The sequence below is a fragment of the Lepidochelys kempii genome, chromosome 1 (genome assembly GCF_965140265.1).
Source record: "Lepidochelys kempii isolate rLepKem1 chromosome 1, rLepKem1.hap2, whole genome shotgun sequence".
NCBI classification, from domain to species: Eukaryota; Metazoa; Chordata; order Testudines; family Cheloniidae; genus Lepidochelys; species Lepidochelys kempii.
The window spans coordinates 196576522-196603301 of NC_133256.1; the positions used below are offsets into that span (position 1 = coordinate 196576522).

General features: G+C 43.6%; 2 protein-coding genes across 4 annotated transcripts in view; both read right to left on the reverse strand.

The window, feature by feature from the left end:
• Positions 1-510: 510 nt before the first annotated feature.
• Positions 511-25700, reverse strand: NIT2 (nitrilase family member 2). Its single transcript, XM_073307710.1, has 10 exons — positions 25596-25700; positions 21082-21200; positions 14251-14371; positions 14019-14107; positions 10993-11086; positions 9389-9463; positions 7210-7288; positions 6264-6362; positions 3553-3608; positions 511-1522 (listed from the first exon to the last, which is right to left on the reverse strand). Exons 1-10 carry the CDS (start codon positions 25621-25623, stop codon positions 1431-1433), a joined length of 852 nt encoding a protein of 283 aa, XP_073163811.1. The 5' UTR covers positions 25624-25700; the 3' UTR covers positions 511-1430.
• The window catches only part of TBC1D23 (TBC1 domain family member 23), a 64882-nt gene continuing 59227 nt past the window's right edge, over positions 21126-26780 (reverse strand). For all 3 annotated transcript variants that reach the window (XM_073307586.1, XM_073307592.1, XM_073307603.1), the window contains one exon: positions 21126-21200. The gene's annotated coding sequence lies outside the window, so the exon portion shown is untranslated. The remainder of the gene's footprint in view (positions 21201-26780) is intronic.

Below are 26780 nucleotides of genomic sequence, written 5' to 3' on the forward strand. Positions count from 1 at the left end.
AGAAGTAGCTATTAAAGTGACAAGGGAATGGGTCTAGATTGTCCAGAGAACTCCAGAAGTCAGGGAGACCAAAGCAAATATGATGAGGGGGGGAGAGGAGGTGGCGTGATGACCTCCTCTCTCATCCTGGGTGTCCCACATTCTTGAGGGGAGTTATTACAGATTTTCCACTAACCCTATTTACCAAAATTGCTACCCTGACACTTGTTTACATATTAGTTTTGCTTTAATTATCTGCAATTTAAAACAAGCCCAATCATGCAATCCCTTCCCCCATGAGAGGGAATTCCACACCCAGAGGGGTGCAGGATCACACCCTCTATTAGGGCTACTGATCAGTGCTTTATTGTACATTGCAAGGTGGTAAGATATTCCAGGAGCCATCTAAAGTCACAATCTTGTTTAACTGGAGTTTATTATAGCCTGTCAAAAGGATGCTGTACCACCACCACCAGGTTGCAGAAGAATCCACGCCAGCTCCTCTTGTTGCATTAAACACAAGCACCAGCCTAGAATAATAGTGTGTTTAATATAAAGAACAGTGCAAAAATTAACTTGGTAAATACTGATGCTGAACACAGTTGCAAGGATCCTGCATAAAATGGCAGCTCCCTCCCACTCTGCAGCCAGCTAAGGGCCGACAGCAATAGGCTCCAGAGAGAACCTGAGGCAGGAAGACAGAGGCAAGTGCTAGAGAACTTCCAAGGAGCAGCAAATGGTAGTAGGAAGGTATCCTCTATGCATGGGCTGGGATGCACAGGGCAGAAAGGAAGGAGAAGAAAAGTCAGTTATTAATCTGATGCCTAGATACGACAGTGACAGGCACAGAAGAAACACCTTTGATTTTACATCATTGCATACAGAAAATATAACTTCGGTATGTGTCAGTGGGGCGGTGTTAGCCATACCTCTGGACCACAAAACAGTGGGTTCAAGCCTCATTGCAGGACTCACTCCTATCCAATACAGTTGAGATACTAAACCTTCAATAATCGTTTGGGTAGAAACTAAAAGCGTCATGGCACTTTCAGAAAGTGCAGGGTCCTGGCCAGCATTCCTCCTCAGCTAGACAAGGTTCAGTGTTCAAAAGCTGCATGCAAAGCTATCGCTGAGTTGGGAGCCTAGTCTGTCACCAGTCTCTGCCCCAGCAGTAACTCATGGCTTTGTAAAGTACCAGGAAATAGCTAAAGTATGAAAGGAGAGAAAAGCCAGCTCACAAGCCACCTCTATTCAGCTTCACTTAGGGTTCATTTCAGAATTAGACCAGCATGTGCTTTTTTGCTTAACAGTATGGTATTGGATGCAAGGTCAGTCGTAGTTTGCGAAAATGATTATTTTACGGTCTTGTTCCGTCTGAAGATACAAGCAAATGTCAAAGGAGCTGCTCTCAAGCTGAGTTTTGAAGAGCATGGAGCTGTATGCATGAAGCCTCACTCTCTCTTTGCCTCTACGCTGTAAAGATCTGAGCGCTTTTGAGTATGAAGGGGGATTTGCTGGCGGATTTCTGCAAGCTTCTTCAGGTCTGTAAAAAGTGAAAAGTTAAATTGTTCAGACAAACTCCAACTGATACTTGGAAAAAAGCACGTGCACCACATTGTACACAAACATCCATGAGAAAGGGACTGTCCAGAGCTGGAGGAACTGAAAAAGGATTAGTGAGATTTTCAAACCTGCATGCATTTGTGTACACCTGACTTGCGTGCACAAACACAGAGCCTGATGCTTATGCAAGGCAGGAGATATGTACATTATCTGACTTGTACAAGTCAGGTAAACAGGAACTTGTCTGAATGGGTTTGACCAATCTGGGCCTGTGCATTTTGTGGATGGTCAATGGCTAGATCACAAAAACCATCATCACAACTGACGCTGTGACCCAAAAATCTCTTGGTGCCAAATGGCAGAGGGCATGGTGCAGAGAGTTTCACAGGGATCCCTGGGGTCAGATATATGCATAATAATTCACTAAAGGATGGCCTGTGGGGTTTCCATTCAGAGCCAGTAGCCATCATAATCACTGCAAAAGGCATGGACAGATAATACTTAAGGAGTTGTGTCTATATTAAAAATTATGTTTGGAAGGCAGGTACCCAGGTGGTGACACGTCTAGGACAGGTTTCTTTAAAGCAGGGGGTAATATGCTTGTCCCTCTCGCTGGTCACGTATGTATTGAGCACCATATGTCTCACACTGGATGCCTATTTGCATACTGAGCCAAATGCTGATCAAGAGATTGTGAAATCTTCAAGGGAGGAAATTTACAAAATAAGTTGGGGGGAAAAGGGGAGATCCGGTTTACCAGTAAGGCTTGTTCTGATATGTCTGGGGTGCAAACAGACATGCTGGATCCTTCACCGAGGCAGCAAACGGGCAGCGTGATTTGTATCACGAATGGAAGATCACAACCAACCCAGGCTGTAAAATGTTGGAAGGACTTTGCGTGAGCTTTGCTCTCTCGAAGACAGGAAAGTCTCCAGTTAAGTAAGTCTAGGTTCTAGAATCTGTGTTATGATTTTCTATGTAGCCATTTGTTTCCAATACTTCTAACCTGCTGCCACTTCAATTGCTGTGCTCGCACACTATACTTCATTAAATAAACTTTTACTTGTTTTCACTACAAACGTAAGTGCTGTGTGTTAAGCAGAGCAGTGATCGGAGGTGTAACTGATAAGTTGGGGTGCACTGCTTCTTTGGAAGTAGCGAAGCTGAATACTGCGAGTGTCCAGGGGGATAGGGCTGGACACTCTAGGGTGCCAGTCGGAGGGTGCCTATCCCAAACTCGTAGAGAGATAGCTGGGCCTACTTAGGCCTAGTGGGGAGCGCTTGTATTGCCTGTCGAGTTGCGGAGCTGTTCCCCAGAAGGCACAGATAAGGCTAGGCACCATATATAGTGGTCTTGGCAGAGAGGCTAAGGACTGAATGGCTCATGGAGACTGAGCTCCCTCTGCCCCTAGAGGAGAGCCTTCCAGGTCGGTGTTGAGGCAGATTGGCAGGGTCTGGCATTGCTGCTACCCGTGTTATACCAGTTTCTGTGAATGACTAGAAGCCTTCAGTTTCTGAAGCTGAGGGCCGGCCACGAGGCTCTCACCTTTCACCAGAAAGGCTTTAGAAACAGGAAAATAAAACTTGAACATACCACATCTAAATGCATAGGGTCAGATGAGCCCAAGGATGCCCAGCTTACAGAGGGTTTTGGTCTGCTTAGCCCAGTTGTCCCCAAACTTCTTACTTCCTGTCCCCCCATGTTCACCCTCCCCGCCCCACATTCTGTGGGGCCACAGCTCTTGGAGAGGGGGACGCAGACAGGGGTAAGGGGGCTGAGGCTGGGGCTGGCAGCTGGGATCCTGGGTGCAGGGTCAGCAGCTGGAGCCAGGAGCTGAGCTGGGTGGCACTTCCTGTCCCCCATGGTGGCTGGCCTGGGCCCCCTCAGTGCCCCCTAGGGGGGCGCACCCCACAGTTTGGGGACCTGTGGTTTAGCCTCACTGACTCCAGTTTCTCTTTTCCTCTTTTTTTGGTGGGGAAGAAAGAACAAAAAAAACCCCAGTGGCTTACCTATATCTGTGTAGATAACAGTTTCCTCAGTGCCAGCTTTGGCTATGACTTCCCCCCTGCAAAATTAAACAATATTTATTTAGTATTTGTACTGCAGGAACACCTAGGAGCCTGTCGGGCCCCCGGGCCCCATTGTGCTGAGTGTTGTACAAACACAGAACAAAAAGATGGTCCCTGTCCCCCCACTATACAATCTAAGAGTTAATCTAAGCACATGGTCATGGTCACACCCACAAGTTCTCTTGGGACTGAGGGAGCCTGAAAAGTAGAATGTTCCCCCTACTGTACAGCACTTTCAGATTCGAGCATACCACGGGCACTTGGTTTTAACTGAGAAACATGTAAAATGAATCTAAGTAATAAGACTGAGAAATTGGATCAGAAGATTTTTTTTAAAAAATCAGCAAGCATAATGCACACATTGCAAGTCATTCGGGAGTTGCAGTGCTTTATGAAGACTGCCCCTCATTAGATTCCCCTCCATAATTGTATCCGCACTTTGATGATTAACACTTGCCCTGAGTAGGTCTCAGCACTCCTGTATTCCTCACTATGTCATTCTGCACCACTACAGTGTCAGAGCAGACAGCAGGTTTTTGATCTCCCACTCCCAGAAGCCTCCTGGACACGGCACAAGACCTTAAGCAATCTCCCACAATCCACCACTTTAAGGAGCTGCAGGATAGGTACTTAGAAGAACATACCATTGCAACAGAGTCAAGTGGATGGATGTGTGCGAGCACCAAAACAGGATGGCTAGCATGAATGCATTGCACCACTTCAATCTGAAGTAAAAAAGAGTTCACATTTCAAAGGTTCAAGTTCTCTAGTAGAATAAGGCTGTACATAGCTCTTGTTAAGAAGGGATCCTCTGTAGACAAACCAGCATTGAATCTATATATCTAAAAGTACTTTATATGGAGAAAAAAATGGTCTTTGCTACACAGGCAAAGTTTATCTGTAGGATCAGTTTAGCATCAGATATTCTCCAGCAATACTGGCATCTGAAGAAGTGAGGTTTTTACCCATGAAAGCTTATGCTCAAATAAATTTGTTAGTCTTTAAGGTGCCACCGGACTCCTCGTTGTTTTTGTGGCTACAGACTAACACGGCTGCCCCCTGATACTCCAGCACTACTGCTCATGCTGGGGGTTGACTAGCTAAAAGTCCTTCCCATCTCAGATTCTACTAGTGTGTTATTGCAAGGAGCCAGGCAGGCATATTTTAAAGTCCGGATTAACAAACAAACATTACTGATCCTAGACACTTCTTTTTCACCATCTCTGCTGTTAGCTGCAAAGGCATTACTATGTGCTGAGTGAAAGGGCTGAGGCACCAACAATCAGATAAACAGGTTTCAGCTTTACACGAAAACTTAGAATGCAGTTTTCTAGCTGATGAGTAACATGAATGGAGTTAATTATTTGGAAGAAAAATGGTAACTATTGCCTAGAAAGATTCTTGGTTACATATTTTTCCTGATTTTACCCAAAGCTACTCAGGCTCATCGATGAAAATAACTGCTGCTTATGGAATACACTCTGAGCTATCTGGTCTACACCCTGCTAATTCTGTCTCAAAGATCAAGTTCATTTTATTCTTTGATTATGATGCCAAAGCCTTGTAAAGCTCTAGTTAAGGAGTTTCTAGTAGACAGCTCCCAAGGTGATTCAGCTTTGGAATTAACCACATAATACTCTGCACATAGTCCGACTTTTCTGAATGGTGGTTTGGTTTTTAATACTCTTATACAGATAATTATCGTAAGTGTCACGTAAATGAGTAGATTTCTTGTGGAATGTGATGAGATAATCAACTTGAATATATTGTTTTATCCTTCCCAAGACTATGGTATATACTCAATTGTTTTTTAACTGGATCTTTCTCTCTTCTCTGTAAATAAAATTAAAACTATCAAGCTAGTTAGAGAGTGGATGATGCAGAGTTTGATACACTGAGATTAGTTTTTAATCCAGGTAAAAAGCTTTCAAAGGGCCAACTGCAGCTCCAGTTATATTCAGAGGAAAACTTTAAACCTATTTGTTATTGGATATTGATCACTCACCCAAACCCAGTTTGTTTGGTCTAAGCAGCCATGATCACATTGCGGTAAAAGGTTTGCTTCCCTTTAGCTTTAAAATATTTCTACTGAGCAGTAATTTTATTTTTGTAGTCTTTTTGTTACACTTAAAGGAAAAATATAACTTGGCTGTCAGTTAGTTAGAAAAAGGCTGCACAAGCTCACAGGAAGTTAAATATTCTTACTATCCTGCTTTTAATGGCTATTTCACAATTCCGCTGGGTATTAGCTTAAGGAACTAAACTAATGACAGATTTCCTTAGATGGACACAAGAACAACTTGAAATCCAGCCTATGTTTTTTTATCGGTGAAGTAATCCCAGGTGCCTAATCCCTACCTCTGAATTCTCCAGACAATTTCTGTCTTTTTACAACCACATTTTATCTAAGTTTCTCCGTTCCTTTTTGCTATGTGAAAAACCCCCACAAAGAGCAAAGTGGCTATACATAAGGTGCTGTCAGATGCATAAAGTTAATGGTAAAAATAGAGTAGAGAACTGTGTGTCATTTTCAGTTAAAGGAATCTTAGATGATACTTTTAAGAGTAGGTAGAAACATTTTCAGACAGAAGTTTGACAGTATCCCTTAAAGTTTGGTTAGCAGAAAAATTCAGTTATTCTTCTCCATTTACCATGGGTTTACTACAGTGCTGTGTCCCCAGGCAACGTAAGATGCTTTCTCATCCCTAGCAGGAGATGCAGTAGCCACGTAGACTTGGTTATCAACCGCTCTGCATTCAAAGAAGGACAAGAAAAAATTACTGTCCACATCTTTGTACACCACAGATTCGCTGCATTTGAAAAAAACAAACAGAAGGGAAGGAAAAATTATGCCAAAGAGGTGATGTGGATTTTCCATCTTGCTGCATTTTAGGAAATACAAAATAGCCAAAACCATAAATAACATGAAGGTCAGCAAGGCAAAAATCCAGAGACTCAGGATGGGAGAAATCTCTATACGCCAAGTGGACCAGATTGAATGGCACAAAGCATTTAAACTCCCATTAATGCCAGTTTAAGTCCTTTGCTCAATAGGGATGGCTGGTTGAATCACACTCAGTCTGAATCCCAACCACTGCCTACATTTCAGGATCTAGACAGTAACACAGGAGCCAACATGCCAACTAAGTGACTAAGCGGTGCTGGGATTCAGGAGATATGGGTTCTGTTCCTGACTTTCACTGACTCAGCTTGATCTTGGGAAAAATCACAGCAAGCAACTCTTAGAATTAACCCCTTTCTCCCTCTCAGTGCCTCAAGCTTCCCCATCTGGGTTACCTCTCTGTGTAAAGCACTCGGAGGTGTACAGATGAAAAGTGCTTTCTCAGAGCTTGGTATCTGAGAGATTGGCCCAAAGGTGTTTATATCACGACTGAAGTATTAGAGTTTTCCTACTGATGGTGGGAATGATTTGGTGCTGTGTATGGCCTATCAGACATAAGGGAGTTAGGATAGAAAGAATCATGTGACACCAAAGCCCAGTTGTTTATTAAATAATACAGTTTAAAAACAAAATTCTGAGTCAGTTCAACAATCCCTTTCAGGAAGAGGAGGGAAAGGCTTTTATTTAGTTCTTACCGTCCTCTTTGCAGCAGTTCCCAGTGGGCTGGTCCAGTTGTCATATTAAAAGCCCCCGGATACACTAGCAGCTGGCAACCTTGGTTAAAAAAGAATGCCTCGGTATTATAAGATAACAAAAGAATGGTCATGGGGGAAGCATGGTTATCGCAGTTCAGAGCTGCAGTTTCCCTGCACCACTGAAATATGCACAGTCAATCAGGTAAGTTGTGTCAAAGAGCGTAGTGGCTTTAGGAGTCAGCCAGCACAGGCTACCTGACCACTTCGATCACCACGAATCTGACTTGTACTTAGCTATTAAAACTTGGCCCACCTTCTAATAAAAGAGGGCAGCTGGTGTTTAGACACTCAAAACCAATGCTGCTCAGTGCTATATTTATTGCCAAGTAATAGGCAGGGATGGATGGTCTGAGCAACAGGCAATCAGGGCTTTAGTCCTCGCTTAGCTAAAGGCTTCCCGTGTGGTCTTGGGCAAGTAAGTTAATGTCTGCGTGCCTTGGTTAACCCATCTGTAGGCAATACATCTTCTCAGGTGTGCTGTGAGGCTAAATCAAATCAATATTTTGAAAGTATTTTGAGACCCTCAGAGGGAAGGCACTAGAGAAATGTGGACTACTAGGGCTGATCCCAGCTGTCATGACTTGTTAACAAACCCAGTTCTCTCCTGTATGTAGCACAAGGCCCAACGTTCTTCCATCAGCTGCAGTCACCGTGGAGTGATATATTTTCTCATTTTTAAAATGCTTTGTAGGTCACTGGCCTTTAACTTCTACATTGTCTAAAGTTTGTAAGTTGCATGAATGTAATTAAAGACAGGACAAGTCAGCTAAAAGCCATGACACAGTTGGGAAGTGTAGGGGGTATTGACTCTTCACAGCAGCCTGGCAGCAGGCTTGCTGCCTATCATCCTCTGGGAGCACTCCCCAGATATTATAACAGATGTGCTTTCCTCCAAGGATAGAATATTGTCCTCTTCAGATTTCCTGTACAGGATCCTCTCAGCTAAACTCAGTGCCTCCCCACCCTGGCAACCTCAAGATCCAGGACTATTCCTCTTTAGCCTCACCTCTTCATGTGACCTGTTTCCTCCACATCCCTTTCAAAAGCCAGGCCAGGGAGGAATTGGTCCAGTTCACTGTGACTCAGTGAACTGGTATCTTTCTGTTGCAGCTGCCATCTTGTTCTCCAGAATCTAAGTTCTCCCTTAAAGAGGAGAAAGTCTCTTCTCCTTATGGTTGTGAAGAAAACCTTCATATTGTGCAGCAAATATCAGATGCTTGGACTCTGCAGACAGCCTAAAGTGACAGCCCAGAGACATGAACAGCCTGATTTATCTCAATGGGTCAATGATTCTGAAACCCAGTACTAACATTTTAAAATGGCAACATTATTAACTATTTCACTGCTCATCAAAGCATGCAAGAAAGGGAAGAGAGACCATTATATGAAGATGTGCATCATCCCTTTTATGTCATGAGCCATGCAGTCCTTTCACTCCCCTCCCCCAAATCTGGCTTTTGGAGGGTAGTTTGCAGCATGCGGGGAGGTAAAGCAGGACCAGTTCCTCCTAAGAGTCCTGATTTGTCCTGCTTCCCTTAAGTCAGGAACTTTCCATCCTCCCCAGTAGCTGAGTGCCTGGGAATCAACCCTGGCACATAGCCGGGGGGGGGGGGGGGGACAGTGTGGCTGGGCTGGGAGAGAAGAGGAAAGGAGAGGAAGTTCCTTTGAATGTATTTACTTAAAGACATCAGTATCCCTAACAGGTTAGAATATGCAGAACCTCCACAAAGGGGTATGTATATGCACTTATACCAAGTAAACCACAGGGAATACTTTTGTGCACTGGCTCACAGGGATAGGTGCATGCATCAATCTTTGATATTCTGATGTATTCATGTAGGACCAGAGCCTCCCTACTGTCTCAATGAGAGACACTGCTCCTTTGACTAGCCAAGCAGATAGCTGTATTTTTGGACCAGAACCTCATGAGCGCTATTCCTGATGCTATCTATGCAGTTTGTGGATAATCATGGGGTCTGACCCTATGTATGCAGCTGTGTATTGAACAGCAAGAAACACTTTTTCTGAAACAGTTCTGTATGGATGGGTCACCTCTCAATTAATGGCAAGCCTCTGCTGTACAAAATCTGGGCAAGTTTACTCAGCAACACTTCCTCACCTTTCTGTGCGTAGATCTGAGCAAGCTCAGCAAATCGGATGTCATAGCAGATCCCCAGTCCCACTTTACAGTATGCTGTTCCCAAAACAGAAGAGACACAAAACAGAAGTCACTGTCATGCTGAATGCAGGAAGGGAATCTCAGGTCTTCATCCATCAATCACGAAAGCTCTTGTACAATACTTTCCACCACAAAAAACGTGCACTGATTTTAGACATGTGTTTTCTTATCTGCAACCACTGTACCTGCAGTGAATTTCTGCAAGTGTTACCCAAGAAAGTGCACCAGTCTGAGAATTTTCTTTTTTAAAATGTGGATATTGTTAGTTATTTTAGGGAATAGAAAGAAGTCCCTGTCACATCTGCCTTATCAAGCAGCTATATCCACTAAAAGCTTGTCATGTTATGTCTCTGTCTGGTTTTATAGGTATCTTCTCAAAAATTATTGATCAACTTCTCAATGACGCACACAGATGGGAAAGAAAAAACACAAACTACATGCACTGAAACAACAACAAAGTTGTTGCTAAGAGATTTCTCCCATACACAACCCATTGTGTTGCAAGAAGATGACCACAGCCCAAGGGATATTTGATAATTTGGAGAGAGCTCAGTTAATGGGACAGGGTAATTTTGGTGGGGATTATAGCAAGTGCAAGCATCACCTAAGGCAGCAAGTCATCTTGGGAGTGGATATAAAACAAATCACATGGGACTTTCTGCTATGTTAGCTGAAAATTTGAAATCTCCACTACCATGCCATCCTCACAGGATATAATTTGTCAGCTCTAGTCCAACACTTTGTTTATTTTTTTCAAAGACAACTTTTGGGCGTAATGAGGCCCATATAAACGACCTAAATAAAATGATTCCATTGTTCAAACTAATTTTGTAAACTGCCAGTATGTGCTATGGAAATACTGAGCACTCACAGAAAAGCTGCTTCAGTAATTACTTTTCTCATTCTTTCCATTCCAATTGGAGAGGAAATCTTACAGTAGTCTAGGCACCATCTGTGAACAGGCAACTGGGAATTATGGAACCAGAACTCCAAACCACAAGAGCAAAGCCAGGGCTCCACAAACCAACATCACTCCTGTGAGATACCACTGTATTTATAAATACAGATCATGGCATGTGTAACACTCCAAACGAGGCCCTACAAAAACAGAATTCACCCTTTTGTTCAACTAAAGTATAAGACTTCTAGTTACACAATATTACAACCATCTTCTTTAATGAATGGAACCAACATGATACATGTCTATCGCTGCTCAGATCATTTTGTTTGGATGTTGCAGCTCTTTCCACCACCCTCTGTCTTTGTCTTTTTAAATCATAGATTTGACTATGGGTAAACTTTTCAATAAGTATCTGGGAGATTTAGGAGCCTAAGTCCCATTGACTCCCAATGAGATAGGCTCCTTAATTTGATAACAGGACTTTGATGCTTTTGAAAAATGCACTCTCTATCTTCCTCTGTTTGTCAAATGCGTAGCACACTTTGACATAAATACTACTGCTACGGTAAAACAATGTCAAGATGGTGGTTGCAGTCATTTTATTAGGGCCCATTAGAAAGATAACTGATTCTCTTATACTCACGAGTATCAAACACAGAGAAACTGTCCCCTGGGCTCAGAGTTTCTGACTCCTGGAACCGGATTTTCCCAGGAACGTTAATGTCAAATAAATGAATCTGTTTCAAAAATAACCCAAGACACTCCTTACAAATTATTCAGCACAATGATATTAACAAGGATTTCTCCCTACTGTGTATGAGCCTATGTTAAACTTATGGATCCTCTAGCCCAGTGGCTCTCAACCTTTCCAGACTGTACCCCTTTCAGGAGTCTGATTTGTCTTGTGTACCCCCAAGCTTCACCTCCCTTAAAATCTACTTGCTTACAAAATCAGACATAAAAATACAAGTGTCACAGCACACTACTACAAAAAAATTGCTTACTTTCTCATTTTACCATATAATTATAAAATAAACCAATTGGAATGTAAATATTGTACTTACATTTCAGTGTACGGTATATAGAGCGGTACAAACAAGTCATTGTATGAAACTGTAGTTTGTACTGACTTTGCTAATTCTTTTTATGTAGCCTGTTGTAAAACTAGGCAAATATCTAGATGAGTGTACTCCCGAAAGACCTTTGCATAACCCCAAGGATACACATACCCCTTGTTGAGAACCACGGCTCTAGCCTATTTTATTATCCTAGACCAGTGCCTTATCAGAATCACAACCAAATATTCTTTTAGACTGAATTAGTATTTTGGGACTGTGGCAAGATTTTTTAGCGCAAAAGCCTGTCCTGGATTTGTGTATACATTTCCTAAACTATTTGAAAAAACGTCTATGCCTTTTAAACAATGTGCACCAGTTAATCCATATGCCAGTTTTTAATACTGCTTACTAGATAAAATGAAGTCTTTGGTGTGATGCAGTAATAGAAACTATGTAAAACTAGCTAAAGACATAACAAATAATAAAGAACTCCTGTTGGGGCTCTCTAATTTCTTCATGAAAAGAGTCATTCAGAAATAGCAGTAGGATTTTATCTACTCTGTTCATCATAGAAATGTAGGGCTAGAAGGGACGACTAGTCCATCCCTCCATGCTGAGGCCAGATTAAGTATACCTAGGCCAGGGGTTCTCAAACTTCATTGCACCGTGACCCCTTTCTGACAACAAAATTACTACACGAACCCCGGAGGGGGGACTGAAGCCTGAGTCCACCCGAGCCCCATTGCTCTGAGAGGGGAGCAAAGCCTGAGCCTCACTGCTCCAGGCAGGGGGGCCAAAGCTGAAGCTCAAGGGCTTCAGCTCCAGGCAGGGGGCCTGCAACCTTAGCCCCGCCACCCAGGGCTGAGGTCCTCAGGCTTTGGCTTCGGCCCTGGGCAGTGGGGCTCCGGCTTCAGCCCCGGGCCTCAGCAAGTCCAAGCCAGTCCTGGCGACCCCATTCAAAGGGGGTCATGACCCACTTTGGGGTCCCAGCCCAGTTTGAGAACTGCTGACCTAGCCATCCCCAACAAGTGTTTGTCTAACTTATTCTTAAAAATCTTCAAAGATGGGGATTCCATAACCTCCATAGGCAACCTGTTCCTCTATTTAATTATACTTATTAGTTTCTGTCCTCACTCATTTATACTAGATTAGATTAGATGAGCTACCTTCCAAAGGGATATGTACATATTAAAAGACACTTAAATTACCCTGACATTGAAGTTGTAAGTAAAATCTGAGACCTTGGTTCAAAGAGAAGGATAATTATGATAACATGGTCTTAACCCCGATCCTGCAAAACTTACCCAGGCAAGTAACTTTCCACAGTCAAGAAGTTCCATCAAACTCATTCTGACTAGTCACATGCACAAGTGATTGCAGGACTGGGGCTTTTGCCCCAAAAATCTTAGACCAGCTCTGCCTCTACCTAGCAAAAGGGGGGCCTCTTGGTGCTATGCTACACAGGTATTAAACAATAAAAAAATAATGGCCCAGTACAAGCTTCAACTCCCAGTACAAACCCAACTACACAAACATTCCCAACACCTACAAAAAAAAATAATGAAGAAAAGAAAATAACTTTAAAGTGACATCATCTAACAGGGTAGCCCAAGTGCAGCAGTTATGTTGTATTGGGCAACAGAATAGGTGAGTGGCTGAATACTAGACCTAGCTGAACAGTGCCTAATTCAATCAAGTTCTGAATTACTGTTCAATGTGACAATGTTTGTGCGCCTCTTGTTATTCACTATTCATAAGAAAACGATATTCTTCACACAAGTGTTTGGTCAATGGGTGTTCTTCAGACAAACACTTGTATTCTCATGGGAGCCAGGGTATCTGTGTGCAAACAAGGGGATCTATTATTTGCTATTGTCCTGTATAGAAAGTTTCTAACATCCAATCAGGGAGCAGACAATACACAAGTATGACTTGGGTGACCTATTGCTCACCATAGACAGCAGAGAGCGGAAGTGAACAGCTTGCGAACAACCCAGCAGATTAAATTTGTTGACAAACTCTTTGTAATTGTTCACCAAATAGTGAATAAGAACATAAAAATCCAAACTTCTATGAACACAAAAAAGGCTAAATTAATCCAAAAATCTATTTACAACAAACAGTTATAGTAATAGCAAAAATAGTGACAGCATGGGTTTGTAGATAGACAGAGCAATGGAATGAGAGGCAGAGTAAAATCCTGACCCCCATTGAAATCAATGGAAAGTTTGCCATTGACTTCAGTGTGAACTCTAGTTCTAACACTGATTTGCCATGTCACACTGGGCAAGCTAATTAACCTTTCTGCCCCTCACCTACCTCATCTGTAAAACAAATATATTAACCCCCCCTTTTAAAGTTCTTTTAGATCCTCAGATGAAAATTACATATATATAATAATGAAATGACAGCACAATGTATTCTCATAACTACTACCTCTTTTGTTCTTCATATTCATTTGTGAAGTCTGTGGATGTTGGCTTCCTTTTAGAAACCTAGATGTAGACTTAAAAACAAAGCAGCTATCACTACTACACAACACAGCCAAATATCAGCCACAGCCAAATCAAGAAAAACCCACTGATAACAAAACGCTTCTACCTTCTCTTACCTTTCTGTGCTTAGCCAACATAGCACCATCAGGTCCAAAAACAGTACAGGTGTTATACAACTTCCCAGCATCCTCCTCTGGAATGGATCCTTTATTAGGAAGAGAAGACAGATTTCCAACAATTACATATAGTGACAATCCAGCTACACAAATAAACAAGCAATGCTTGTGCTGCTCCCAAACTAAGACCTGAATTTAAACTCAGAAGACAAACACTAAGAAAAAAAGTTACCTCCAATGAGATAGATGCCACACTCTTTTGCAACTTCTGAGAGCTTCTGCGTGGATTCGCCAGGGATTTTCTCTGCATATTCAGGAAAATATTTAGTACTATAGGGAGAGTTAAAACATTCCTAGAAGTGGAAAACAAAGAAACAAAATTAAAATCTGAAAGCACTACTGGAAGGTGTGGCCTTTGAAACCTCTCTATCTAGGTACTTAAATGGCCCTCATCAACATAATATCTGAGGGCCTATGAGGTTACTCATAAGCTAATATACAGGCCAGAGGAAGATTAACAATTGGCACCAACCCTGATAGTCGTTTAATGTGAACAATTTTGCACTGGAAACTGAAGAGATACCACTAGCTCATTTAACAAAGGCCAAACAGATGGTAACAATTTCTGCATATTTCCCAATCTGGTAACAATTTGAATCAGCAACCTTGAGTTGAAATGCCCTACGCTACCAGCACTCCCAGCTACCTTCGAGGCACCACTGACTTCCTGAGGAAACTACAATCCATCGGTGATCTTCCTGATAACACCATCCTGGCCACTATGGATGTAGAAGCTCTCTACACCAACATTCCACACAAAGATGGACTACAAGCCGTCAGGAACACTATCCCCGATAATGTCACGGCTAACCTGGTGGCTGAACTTTGTGACTTTGTCCTTACCCATAACTATTTTACATTTGGGGACTGTCATAAATATAAAGGGAAGGGTAAACCCCTTTGAAATCCCTCCTGGCCAGGGGAAAGCTCCTCTCACCTGTAAAGGGTTAAGAAGCTAAAGGTAACCTCGCTGGCACCTGACCAAAATGACCAATGAGGAGACAAGATACTTTCAAAAGCTGGGAGGAGGGAGAGAAACAAAGGGTCTGTGTCTGTCTGTAGTCGTCTTGGCCGGGGACAGAACAGGAATGGAGTCTTAGAACTTTTAGTAAGTAATCTAGCTAGGTATGTGTTAGATTATGATTTCTTTAAATGGCTGAGAAAAGAATTGTGCTGAATAGAATAACTATTTCTGTCTGTGTATCTTTTTTGTAACTTAAGGTTTTGCCTAGAGGGGTTCTCTATGTTTTTGAATCTAATTACCCTGTAAGATATCTACCATCCTGATTTTACAGGGGGGATTTCTTTATTTCTATTTACTTCTATTTTTTATTAAAAGTCTTCTTGTAAAACACTGAATGCTTTTTCATTGTTCTCAGATCCAAGGGTTTGGGTCTGTGGTCACCTATGCAAATTGGTGAGGCTTTTTATCCAACATTTCCCAGGAAAGGGGGGGTGCAAGGGTTGGGAGGCTTGTTCATTGTTCTTAAGATCCAAGGGTCTGGATCTGTAGTCACCTAAGCAAATTGGTGAGGCTTTTTACCAAACCTTGTCCAGGAAGTGGGGTGCAAGGTTTTGGGAAGTATTTTGGGGGGAAGGACGCGTCCAAACAGCTCTTCCCCAGTAATCAGTATTAGTTTGGTGGTGGTAGCGGCCAGTCCAAGGATAACGGATGTAATATTTTGTACCTTGGGGAAGTTTTGACCTAAGCTGGTAAAGATAAGCTTAGGAGGTTTTTCATGCAGGTCCCCACCTCTGTACCCTAGAGTTCAGAGTGGGGGAGGAACCGTGACAGGGACAATGTATACCTTCAGATCAGCGGCACTGCTATGGGTACGCGCATGGCCCCACAATATGCCAACATTTTTATGGCTTATTTAGAACAACGCTTCCTCAGCTCTCATCCCCTAACGCCCCTACTCTACTTGCGTTATATCAATGACATCTTCATCATCTGGACCCATGGAAAAGAAGCCCTTGAGGAATTCCACCATGATTTCAACAATTTCCATCCCACCATCAACCTCAGCCTGGTCCAGTCCACACAAGAGATCCACTTCCTGGACACTACAGTGCTAATAAACGATGGTCACATAAACACCACCCTATACCGAAAACCTACTGACCGCTATTCCTACCTACATGCCTCCAGCTTTCACCCTGACCACACCACACGATCCATCGTCTACAGCCAAGCTCTGCGATACAACCGCATTTGCTCCAACCCCTCAGACAGAGACAAACACCTACAAGATCTCTATCAAACATTCTTACAACTACAATACGCACCTGTGGAAGTGAAGAAACAGATTGATAGAGCCAGAAGAGTTCCCAGAAGTCACCTACTACACGACAGGCCTAACAATGAAAATAACAGAACGCCACTAGCTGTCACCTTCAGCCCCCAACTAAAACCCCTCCAACGCATTATTAAGGATCTACAACCTATCCTGAAAGATGACCCAACACTCTCACAAATCTTGGGAGACAGGCCAGTCCTTGCCTACAAACAGCCCCCCAACCTGAAGCAAATACTAACCAGCAACCACATACCACACAACAGAGCCACTAACCCAGGAACCTATCCTTGCAACAAAGCCCGTTGCCAATTGTGCCCACATATCTATTCAGGGGACACCATCACAGGGCCTAATAACATCAGCCACACTATCAGAGGCTCGTTCACCTGCACATCCACCAATGTGATATATGCCATCATGTGCCAGCAATGCCCCTCTGCCATGTACATTGGTCAAACTGGACAGTCTACGTAAAAGAGTAAATGGACACAACTCAGATGTCAAGAATTATAACATTCATAAACCAGTCAGAGAACACTTCAATCTCTCTGGTCACGCGATTACAGACATGAAAGTCGCTATCTTAAAACAAAAAAACTTCAAATCCAGACTCCAGCGAGAAACTGCTGAATTGGAATTCATTTGCAAATTGGATACAATTAACTTAGGCTTGAATAGAGACTGGGAGTGGCTTAGTCATTATGCAAGGCAGCCTATTTCCCCTTGTTTTTTCCTACCCCCCCCCCCAAGACGTTCTTGTTAAACCCTGGATTTGTGCTGGAAATGGCCCACCTTGATTATCATACACATTGTAAGGAGAGTGGTCACTTTAGATAAGCTATTCCAGCAGAAGAGTGAGTTTGTGTGTGTGTGGGGGGGGGGGGGGGTGTGAGAAAACCTGGATTTGTTCTGGAAATGGCCCAACTTGATTATCATACACATTGTAAGGAGAGTGATCACTTTAGATAAGCTATTACCAGCAGGAGAGTGGGGTGGGAGGAGGTATTTTTTCATGCTTTGTGTGTATATAAGATCTTCTAAACTTTCCACAGTATGCATCCAATGAAGTGAGCTGTAGCTCATGAAAGCTTATCCTCAAATAAATTGGTTAGTATCTAAGGTGCCACAAGTACTCCTTTTCTTTTTGCGAATACAGACTAACACGGCTGTTACTCTGAAACATCTCCTGTTACTGTTACTCTAAGCTATCTGGTCCCCCCAGTGGCTAGTTTGAAAAGTTATGGTTGAAGACCCCATCAGCATTGTGGAATTTGTGGCTGTACATAGCCCACGTTCTAAAGAGTGCTTTTACAAACACAAGTTATTTTCTAAGGTGTTTTTCCTTCCTCTAGGCCTTCCAAAGCAATCTGTTAAATACTATTTGCCCAGCAAGCTGTGTCCTTAGTCCATCGCTAAGATTTACTGTCAGCCAGAGAGAGAGTTATGTACCCTTTGGTTAGTTGGACCAAGTTTCTGCTCTCCTTTGACCTCCAATGACTGGAAGTTGAAACTAGAAAAATTCAAATTGGAAACAAGGTACAAATTCTTAACACTCAGGGTAAATTAATCACTGGGAAAGCTGCCCAAGGATTGTGCTAGATTCTCCAGCACTTGAGGTCTTGAAGTCAAGACTGGAATATCCTTCTAAAATTTTGTGACATATATATGAATGCTGAAGTCACCAATCTAGAAAATTCACACATTATGTAGCTTCATGCAGGAATCACTGTGTGAAGTTCTATGTCTATGTAGGTGGTCAGACTAGATGAACATCGTGGTCTCTTCTGGCCTTAACAATCTGTGACTCAAGAGACTAACTTTTTAAAAAAAAAAAAGCTGAGACTGTGGAGAGCAATTCAAATGTCTGTCCATGCCCCACTCCCGATACCCAATTTGGAAAACGCTGGACTAGATTATCACAGTGGTCACTTCCAGCCTTATAACCCATGAGCCAACACTGGACTAATTGTTGTACAACCCAACCCTTTTTTCCCTCATTGCTGATTCCTCCTTGGATAGCAGATCTTTACTATTATATTGATATTATCAACCCAACTAGTGCTGCTAGGGCAACAAGAATCAAAGCACCAGAATGAGGAGCTGAGTAACACAGGAGCTACATACCGGTGAGAATGGGATAAGTTATAGGGTTATACAATAACTCAATGCTGTAACAAAATTGCAACAGCTGCAGCTGTATTTAAATTTTTAATATTTATTTATAAATATTATTACTTGATTTTGGCCTTGACATTTCTCTGTTCAGGACTGAAAGGGAAAAAAGTTAACAAGCAGTCAATGTGTAATGAGAACAGTGGCCCTCTCCCCACAAAGTCAAATGTTTTATGCCACGTGGCAAACAGCCCAATGCAGCTCTAAAGTCCACTAGAAGGGGTGTAGGACTGATGAAAGTGGTCTTGCTGTGTAAGCACGAGACCGGGAGTCAGCCATCAGTGCCGGGCCCAGCTCTGCACAGAATTACTATGTGAACCTGAGACAGTCCCTTCAGCTCTCTGTGTACCAGTTTCCCCATCTGTTTAAAATGAAAAAAAAAAAAAAAATGGTGAGGGAATAATATGTTTTGCCTACGTCCCAGTGGTACCATGAGGCTTAATTCAATTACATTTGTACAGTGCTTTGGAATTGTCAGACACAACTGATGAGCAATTCAAGGCCAGGTCTACACAACAAATCTATACCGGTAGAACTACGTTGCTCAGGAGTGTGAAAAATCCACGCCCTTGAGCGACGTAGTTATACTGACCTAACCCCCACCCCCCCAATATAGACAGTGGTATGTCAACAGGAGAGCTTCTCCCATCGACATAGCTACTGCCTTTTGGGGAGGTGGATTAACTCTGTCAACAGGAGATGCTCTCCTGATGTAGTAGCATCTTCACGTACTGCTATGGCAGTGCAGATGCACCAGTCCAGCTACACTGCTATAGCACCGTACGGGAAGACAAGCCCACAGTGAGCTATGCTCTCTTACACCTTCACTTTAAAGAAATTAATCTGGTGGTCTTAGCATTTGCACACATGCAAAACTAGCCAACATTTGGTAAACTCAGTGTAGGAGGCCAAGTACAGCAAAATCAAAAGTCGTATTTGTTATGTGAGAGCTGCATTGGCACAACTGAGCAGGGAAGTTTGCCTGTAACACTTACTCTCCGAATAATAGGAGAGCTAAACGTTTCCAATCAAAAAGTTAGATTTAGAGTCCACTCTGCCAAGAACTTTGTACTGTTGAGTCCTGCATTCATTGCCCAGCAGAGGATTAACACATAGGCCTTGTAAGAGAAAAAAGCTCATAGATGCATTAGAAAAGTCACTGCTGCAAGTGCTGTCCCTTAGGCTATATCCACACTCAGCCTATGTCGGCATAATTTATGTCGATCAGGGGTGTGAATAAACTACCCCCCAAGCGACGTAAGTTACACTGACATAAACGCTTGTGTGCACAATGGGAGAGCTTCTCCTACTGACATAGCTTCTGCCACTCAAAGAGATGGGGTTTTTTATGCTGACGGGAGAGCTCTCTCCCATCGGCAACAGCCGCTGCAGCGCTGTACATATAGACATGGCCTTAGATGAGGAACAAAAGAAGGCAAAAGGCCGGGTAAGAGGATACAAATTAGAAAGATCAGGAGCCATTAGTAGGTTTTAAGGAAATCATGACCCCGCCCATGGAGATCAACCACAAAAAAAGAGTTCAAGCATAGGATGGTGAAATATCTGGATCAGAACACATTTCCCTAGCTGGATGCAAGTCTCAAAACCTATTTTTAACTGTGTATTCTTCCTGGGAGCAAACACAGCTCTCATGTTTTAAAAGGCATTTTTTGTATGAATGTTAGGGCCAGGAAATTCTGCAACTAAAGAGCCACAAGAAAGATCTGAATCCATTTGGTTTCACTTCTTCATTCTGAGCGTGCATTTGGAGAGAGAAGCAAAAGGGAATGTGGCACAGAATCATGGGAATCTCATGTTCTCCCACCTGTGTAGAAATATTCTTCTTTTGGAGAACCACCTTCTCTCTCTGCTGCTGCAGCACATAATACATCTGCACCAGCAGAGTGACAAAAAGAAAAACAGAAAAGGAAACGAACAAAAAGGTCCAGGTTCGCATCTTGACTACACCATTATCAATCCATAGTAAATTGATTTAAGTTAATGGAGTTACTCTGGATTTAAATTAGTTTAATGGAGATCAGAATCTGGCCCCATGTAAAGAAGACCTGCTAGTTCCAGCCAACTCTCGTTGTACGCTTAAGTTTCTTACATGTGACATTAACACCTAACAAGGCTCATTATTATTTAACTCTATTACTTCAGAGAACCTTAGCATACCAGGAATGAGACAGAAATTAGTACTTGACCAATTCAAGACTATGTTTACACTGAAACCGCTGCAGCTGCACCACTGTAGTGCTTAAGTGTGGACACTACAGTGATAGGAGGGGTTCTCCTATTGCTGAAGTTAACCCATCTTCCAGAGAGGCTGTAGCTACAACGACGGGAGAATTCTTCTGTCTACACTGGGGATTAGGTCACTTTAACTACATTGCTCAAGGGGGTGGATTTTTCACACCCCATAGCAACATAGTTGAGTTGACCTAACTTTTTAGTGCACAGTTGGCCCAAGAAAAACAGGTGTCTGGGGGGGGTGTGGCATAATAGTTTGAGATTTGGTCAATACTCACAGGCAGAGCGACAACTTTTGCTCCTTGTGCTGTTGCTTTTCTTATCAAGTCACAAGCTTTGTTCAGATTATCTGATTTGACAGTAGATACATGAAGTTGGATTAGCGCCAGACGGAAGTCTAAAGACAGAGAAGACAAATAATTAGCCAATGCAGCTTTGCTAAAACACTTATAAATTAGAGCTTTTAAAAAGGAGTTGAACAAATAATAAAATTTGCACCTATCCTGATGTACTTAATTACTACACAGACCACTTCCAAATAAGTGTGGGGAGGATCCTGCAGCTGCCTCTGGAGATACCACTGTACCAAGAGGAGTCATGCATGTGAGCGGCAACCAGCTCTTCCAATAGGTAGGAGCTGCACAGCACCAAGACTTCCGTCAGTTTAACAACTATAAACTCAAATGTTAATTCAAACTGGACAGACCCGTAGGAAGGAAACCCACTAAACACCGGACCACGCTCTGTCCAAGTTCTCAGGGAAAATCCTGTATAAGGAATGGGGAGCTTTTAAGTGCACGAGTCCAAAAATGAGAGTTTAATAGTGTTTGCAGTGTTGCTATAGCCATATCAGTCCCAGGATGAGAGATACAAGGTGGGTGAGGAAATATCTTTTATTGGACCAACTTCTGCTGGTGAAAGAGACAAGCTTTCAAGCGCCACAGAGCTCTTCTTCAGGTACAGGAAAGTTACACATATTGCAAGAAATCATTCAAAATGAAGTGGGCAATTGTTTCTTGCAACATGTGTTAACTTCTTATGCTTACCAATCTGTTCCACCTTGTATTTAGCTCTGACACTCAGAGTACCTTTCCCAGACCTGAAGAAAAGCTCAGTGGAGCCTGAAAGCTTGCCTCTCTCACCAATAGAAGTTGGTCCAATAAAAGATATTACCTCACCTGTCTTGTCTCTTTCAGTTTAGCAGTGGTCAGATGCCAGTCCTAATGGTGTTTTTCTTGTCTTTTCTATCCATTTCACAACAATTGGTCTCTTCTGAGTCTGCTTCTTCCCTCCCAGCCTACCTCCTCTGCTTAAGAACTACCTTTTCGGAACATGTCAACTGAACTGGCATTGTATACAGAGATAGTGAACTCATATTTTGGGCTAAGCACAAAGTCTTATACAAAATTAATGGCTTTCTTTCCCCCTCTCATCCTTGGCAAAATTAATGCAAAAACATATCTAACAGTAAAGATAACACATTTTCAATTCAGTTATACCCCTATCAAGACAGAAGATTGACCCAGGAGTTACACAGCAATGTTAGTTTGTGTAGTTGGCAAGCAAAACTGTGCTTGTTTGAACTTCTACTAGATGACACCTTAACAGGGTCCTCTGAATGATGTGGGTTAGCAGACTTTTATTTACTGTGCTTTTTTCTAGTCCAGCAGACACTCCACAAAGCCAGTCCTTAATCAAGTGTTATGCAGAGTTCATTAGCTTTCTTTAGAATTCCTTCCACCATTAGCTTGAGTCTCAGAACAACTCAGGTTTCAGAGTAACAGCCGTGTTAGTCTGTATTCGCAAAAAACAACTCAGGCTTCAGAAAAACGTTTGTCCAGCCTACTGACAATAAAAATGCCCATAGACATTGAAAGGAAATAGACCAGAACCGGGAGAAGAAAAATACCTCAAAGAACTGCCTCCCACCCCTTCCATCCCCATTGTGGAAGATAAGTACAGGGTCAGGAAAGAGCAATGATAAACCTCACTTCAAAAAGGTGAGAGAGAGCAAAAACCGGTCCCAGAGAAGAGAGGACTGGGCCAAGAAGAGTCAGGCCTGGTCTACACCTAAAACTTAGGTCATCTTAGCTACATTGCTCAGAGATGTGAAAAACTGACACCCCTGAAAGACATAGTTAAGCTGACCTAAGCCGTGGTATAGATACTGGCCTGGTCTACACCTAAAACTTAGGTTGACCTAGCTACAACACTCAGGCCCCCTGTGCCACATAGGCCATGTCTACACGAGCGCTTATGTTGGCAAAACTTTTGTCGCTCAGGGGGGTGAAAAACACGCCCGTGACATAAATTTTGCCAGAATAAGCGCTCGTGTGCACAGTGCTATGTTGGCGGGAGGCACTCTCGTTGAACTGGCGTTATGTCGATGGAAGAGCTCTCATCGGCATAACATGGCTACACATGCGCGCTTACATCGGCACAGCTATATTGGTACTGCTGTAAGCTTGTAAGCATAGACATGGCCTTACTTAGGTTGAACTAACCCCCACTGTAGATGCAGTTAGGCTGACCAAAGAATTTTTCCATTGACCTAGGTGGTGTCTCTTAGAGAGGTGGATTTGTTACAGTGATGGAAAAACCTCTTTTGTTGCTATAGTAAGTATCTACACTACAGTGGCAGAGCTCAGGCAGTGCTGCTACTGAAATGCTTGTAGTATAGACATACCCACACTTAGGTCAACAGAAGAATTCTTAGGGGGTGGATTTACTATAGCAAGAGAAAAACCCTGTCACTGCAGCAAGTGTCTATGCTACCATGGCGTACCTGCAGCTGTGCTGCTTGTAAAATGTAACATATCTTCAGTCAAAGACCTTCTTTCACCTTCAGTCACCCATTACTAGCCAAGCTCATGAGTGCTAAAGGTCAAGCAAATGATAAAATCCTCACTATGTCACAGTTCACACTGGAGGCTGTTTTAATATTTGTTTTACTGAGTAAATAAAACTTCAATGAATTTTTAAACACACAGGAATGCATCCGACCTCAGAGTCTGTTTAACAATGGCAAGAATTTGTGGCGTTCTCAACTCCTCTCCCTTCCTCTGAAAGTTCAGAAAACAATTTTAGAAAATTTGCTCACTGAAATAAAAACAGACTTTATACCTCAACAAAATCTCAGTTATTCAGACAGAATAACAGAGAGAGCAAGAGTGTACACAGTGCAGAAATTGAATAGCCTGGCATGGTGTTTAAGTGCCAAACTGTGAAACATTGGGCAAGTCACTTGAGTTAACCTTTCTGTGCCCTCAGTTTCTCAGTTTGTGAAATGGAGATAATAAAGCTTACCTACCTCACTATGAGTTATGAGACTTCATAAATTAAATTAATGTTCTTAAGCATATTAAGATCTTTAGATGGAAGACTAATAGAAGTACAGACAATTATATTAATTTTCTATGTCTTGGCATCTACAGAAAATACACCAAAAGAAATCATAAGGGATGGATTCAGGTCTCCAGGTATGCAGACTGCTCAGCTGCCGGCACAAGCCAACCCTGCTTCATCTTTGCATCCCTACAAAGCATCCTTCAGCTTTATGAAATATCAGAAGCTAAACAAATTGGAGACCAAGTCTTTGAAAACACTTCATGTTCAGAACTACCAATATATAGCCCAATAACCTTCTACCACTCTGTTGCTAAATGCAGAATGCACAAGCCTGCTTAATCCTGTGTGCCTTTAATATTTCACAAACCTTAGTGTAACAGTCTGTGAAATGGTTTGAAGGCTTAAAATTATCAACATCTAACACACCCGATCAGATTATCAGATGATCTAGTTCAGGATCCTGCCTTTGGCAGCATCCAACATCCCATACAACTGAAAGTAAAAAATAAGAACTTGGTGTGAGAGGAAGAGAACACAATGAGACTCAAGTAGATTATAGACTCTCAGACCCACTTTCCCCCTCCCACCACATAGCTGACTGTGGTCTACCAGGGGAGAAGAGAGGAGAGGAAAAAAGTACCAAAGACGGCAGGCTGGGAGACAGATCGGGCACATCGGGCAGCTGGAGCCGGAAGCCAGTAGCCCCATGGGGAGGAGGGAAAGGTGGTTGGTGGGGGAAGCAGACAGAGAGGGAGGTGCTATGTGGGAACTGGAAGCCAGGAGCCCCATGGGGGGGCGAGGGAAAGGAGGTTGGTGGGGGAAGCAGGCAGAGAGCCAGATGCTGTTGGGGCGCAGAAAGCCAGGAGCCCCATGGAGGAGAAAGAGGTTTGGGGGCGGAGGGGAAGGTGCTGTTAGGGCGCAGAAAGCCAGGATCCCCATGGGGAGGAAGAGGTTGGGGGGCAGGGGGGGAGGTGCTGTTGGGGTGCAGAAAGCCAGGAGCCCCATGGAGGGGAAAGAGGTTGGGGGGCAGAGAGGGAGGTGCTGTGGGGGAGCAGAAAGCCAGGAGCCCTATGGGGGGGAAGAGGTTGGGAGGGAAAGTGGGGAGGTGCTGTTGGGGCACAGAAAGCCAGGAGCCCCATGGGGGGGGAAGAGGTTAGGGGGTAGAGAGGGAGGTGCTGTGGGGGAGCAGGAAGCCAGGAGCCCCATGGGGGGAAGGAGACTGGGGGGCAGCAGGTAGATTTACATGTATTGTCCCTCCCAGAGGCAGCCAAGCCCCCTGGGCCGTGCGGGGGGATGGGAACCCGATATTACAGGCACACACAGGAAGCGCCCCCGCCCCTGCGCCTCCGGGGTGGGAGCTGCTCTTGGAGACCCCTCACCCCGCGCACGCGCACTCACGGGCGGCGCAGTCGGCCCCCCTGCCCCACGAGGGAGAGTCACTCACTGGCCATGGCTCCTCGCGCCGCCAGCATCTCAGCCCCAGGCCAACCCAGCCTCAGCTGACAGACCCACGGGGGAGGGCAGGGCGCATGCGCAATGGAAACGATCGCACCTGGGGCCTGCTGGGTGTTGTAGTTCTGTTGCGCGCAGCCACGTCCTCTGCTCCGGAGGGCAGGAGTTGCGGGCAAAGAAGAGGGGTGTGAGGCTGCCCTGTTCTGTGCCCCTCATGGGGCTGGGGAATGAGGGCAGGGCACCTGTGAACGCAGGCACATCCTTCCCTGGGGGGAAGGACAACAGCAGTATGCGCTCCCCCAGCACACCGGCCTCCTGGAAGCAACCTCACTCCACCTGGACCTACTGCTCACTCCCACCTTGAAATATGAAATCGACCCATGGGAAGCGGCCATAGAAGAGGCACTGTGGACTAACAAGCAATTTGAAACGTTCCAGCCAGATTGTAGCGAATGGTCCCAGGCCATTTGGGACTTTAAGGCAGAGAGAGATTAAGTGATTAGTTCAGACCCTTATACCACTGCTGAGAGAGAGCCAGGCATGGGAAAACTGAGGAAACAGCACTGCCCCCACCAAGGGAGTCCACAGGATGATCTCTGATACTTAAGGGAATGGAAAGCTTAAAAGGCTATTTTTGTATAGAATACAGTTTGGGTTTCTATTTTAATGTAATTAAAACAAATGTGCACCCAAACTATTAAACTCCTTGAGGTTCTTGCTCTTCCTGTTTAAAACAGACCAATTGGGCAGATGAGGATCTGCGAGAACAACTCAGGCCAAAGTCACCTCACACATGGTAGCTGTGAATTTGGGCCTCTTAGCTGTCTGCTGTGATAGTCTGTGTATTGTGACTTTACCTTTGCAGCTCCAGGTACCCACCATAGAATGCTTAAGGCTTATTCACTGGAGATCAGGTCTTATACAGCCAGGTTCTAGCGAACAGGTTATCCATCAACATCACCATATCCCATTCTTCCTTTACATAGGAGGACTTCCCCTAACTATAGTTTTCTAATGATTTGGTTCTACAGACTACCAGCTACTGCTCTACTTTGCATAACTTTGCCCCTGCACCCTCATTTCCATATTTCCTATTCTTAATATTTTTCAGAAGCGTTTCTTCCGTCTGGATAATTTCAGTCAAGGTTCCAATTATAGCAAACAGTTAAAAGGGTGG

What these genes read in the sequence shown, in the direction of transcription:
- NIT2 (XM_073307710.1), bottom strand. Translation starts at nt 25,623, where the DNA reads ATGCTGGCGGCGCGAGGAGCCATGGCCA. An exon ending in GAACTGCTGCAAAGAGGACG is followed by an intron (nt 6,363 to 7,209) that starts GTAAGAACTAAA and finishes CTTTGAATGCAG; the next exon opens with AGCGGTTGATAACCAAGTCT. An exon ending in TGTTATCTACACAGATATAG is followed by an intron (nt 1,523 to 3,552) that starts GTAAGCCACTGG and finishes CACTTTTTACAG; the next exon opens with ACCTGAAGAAGCTTGCAGAA.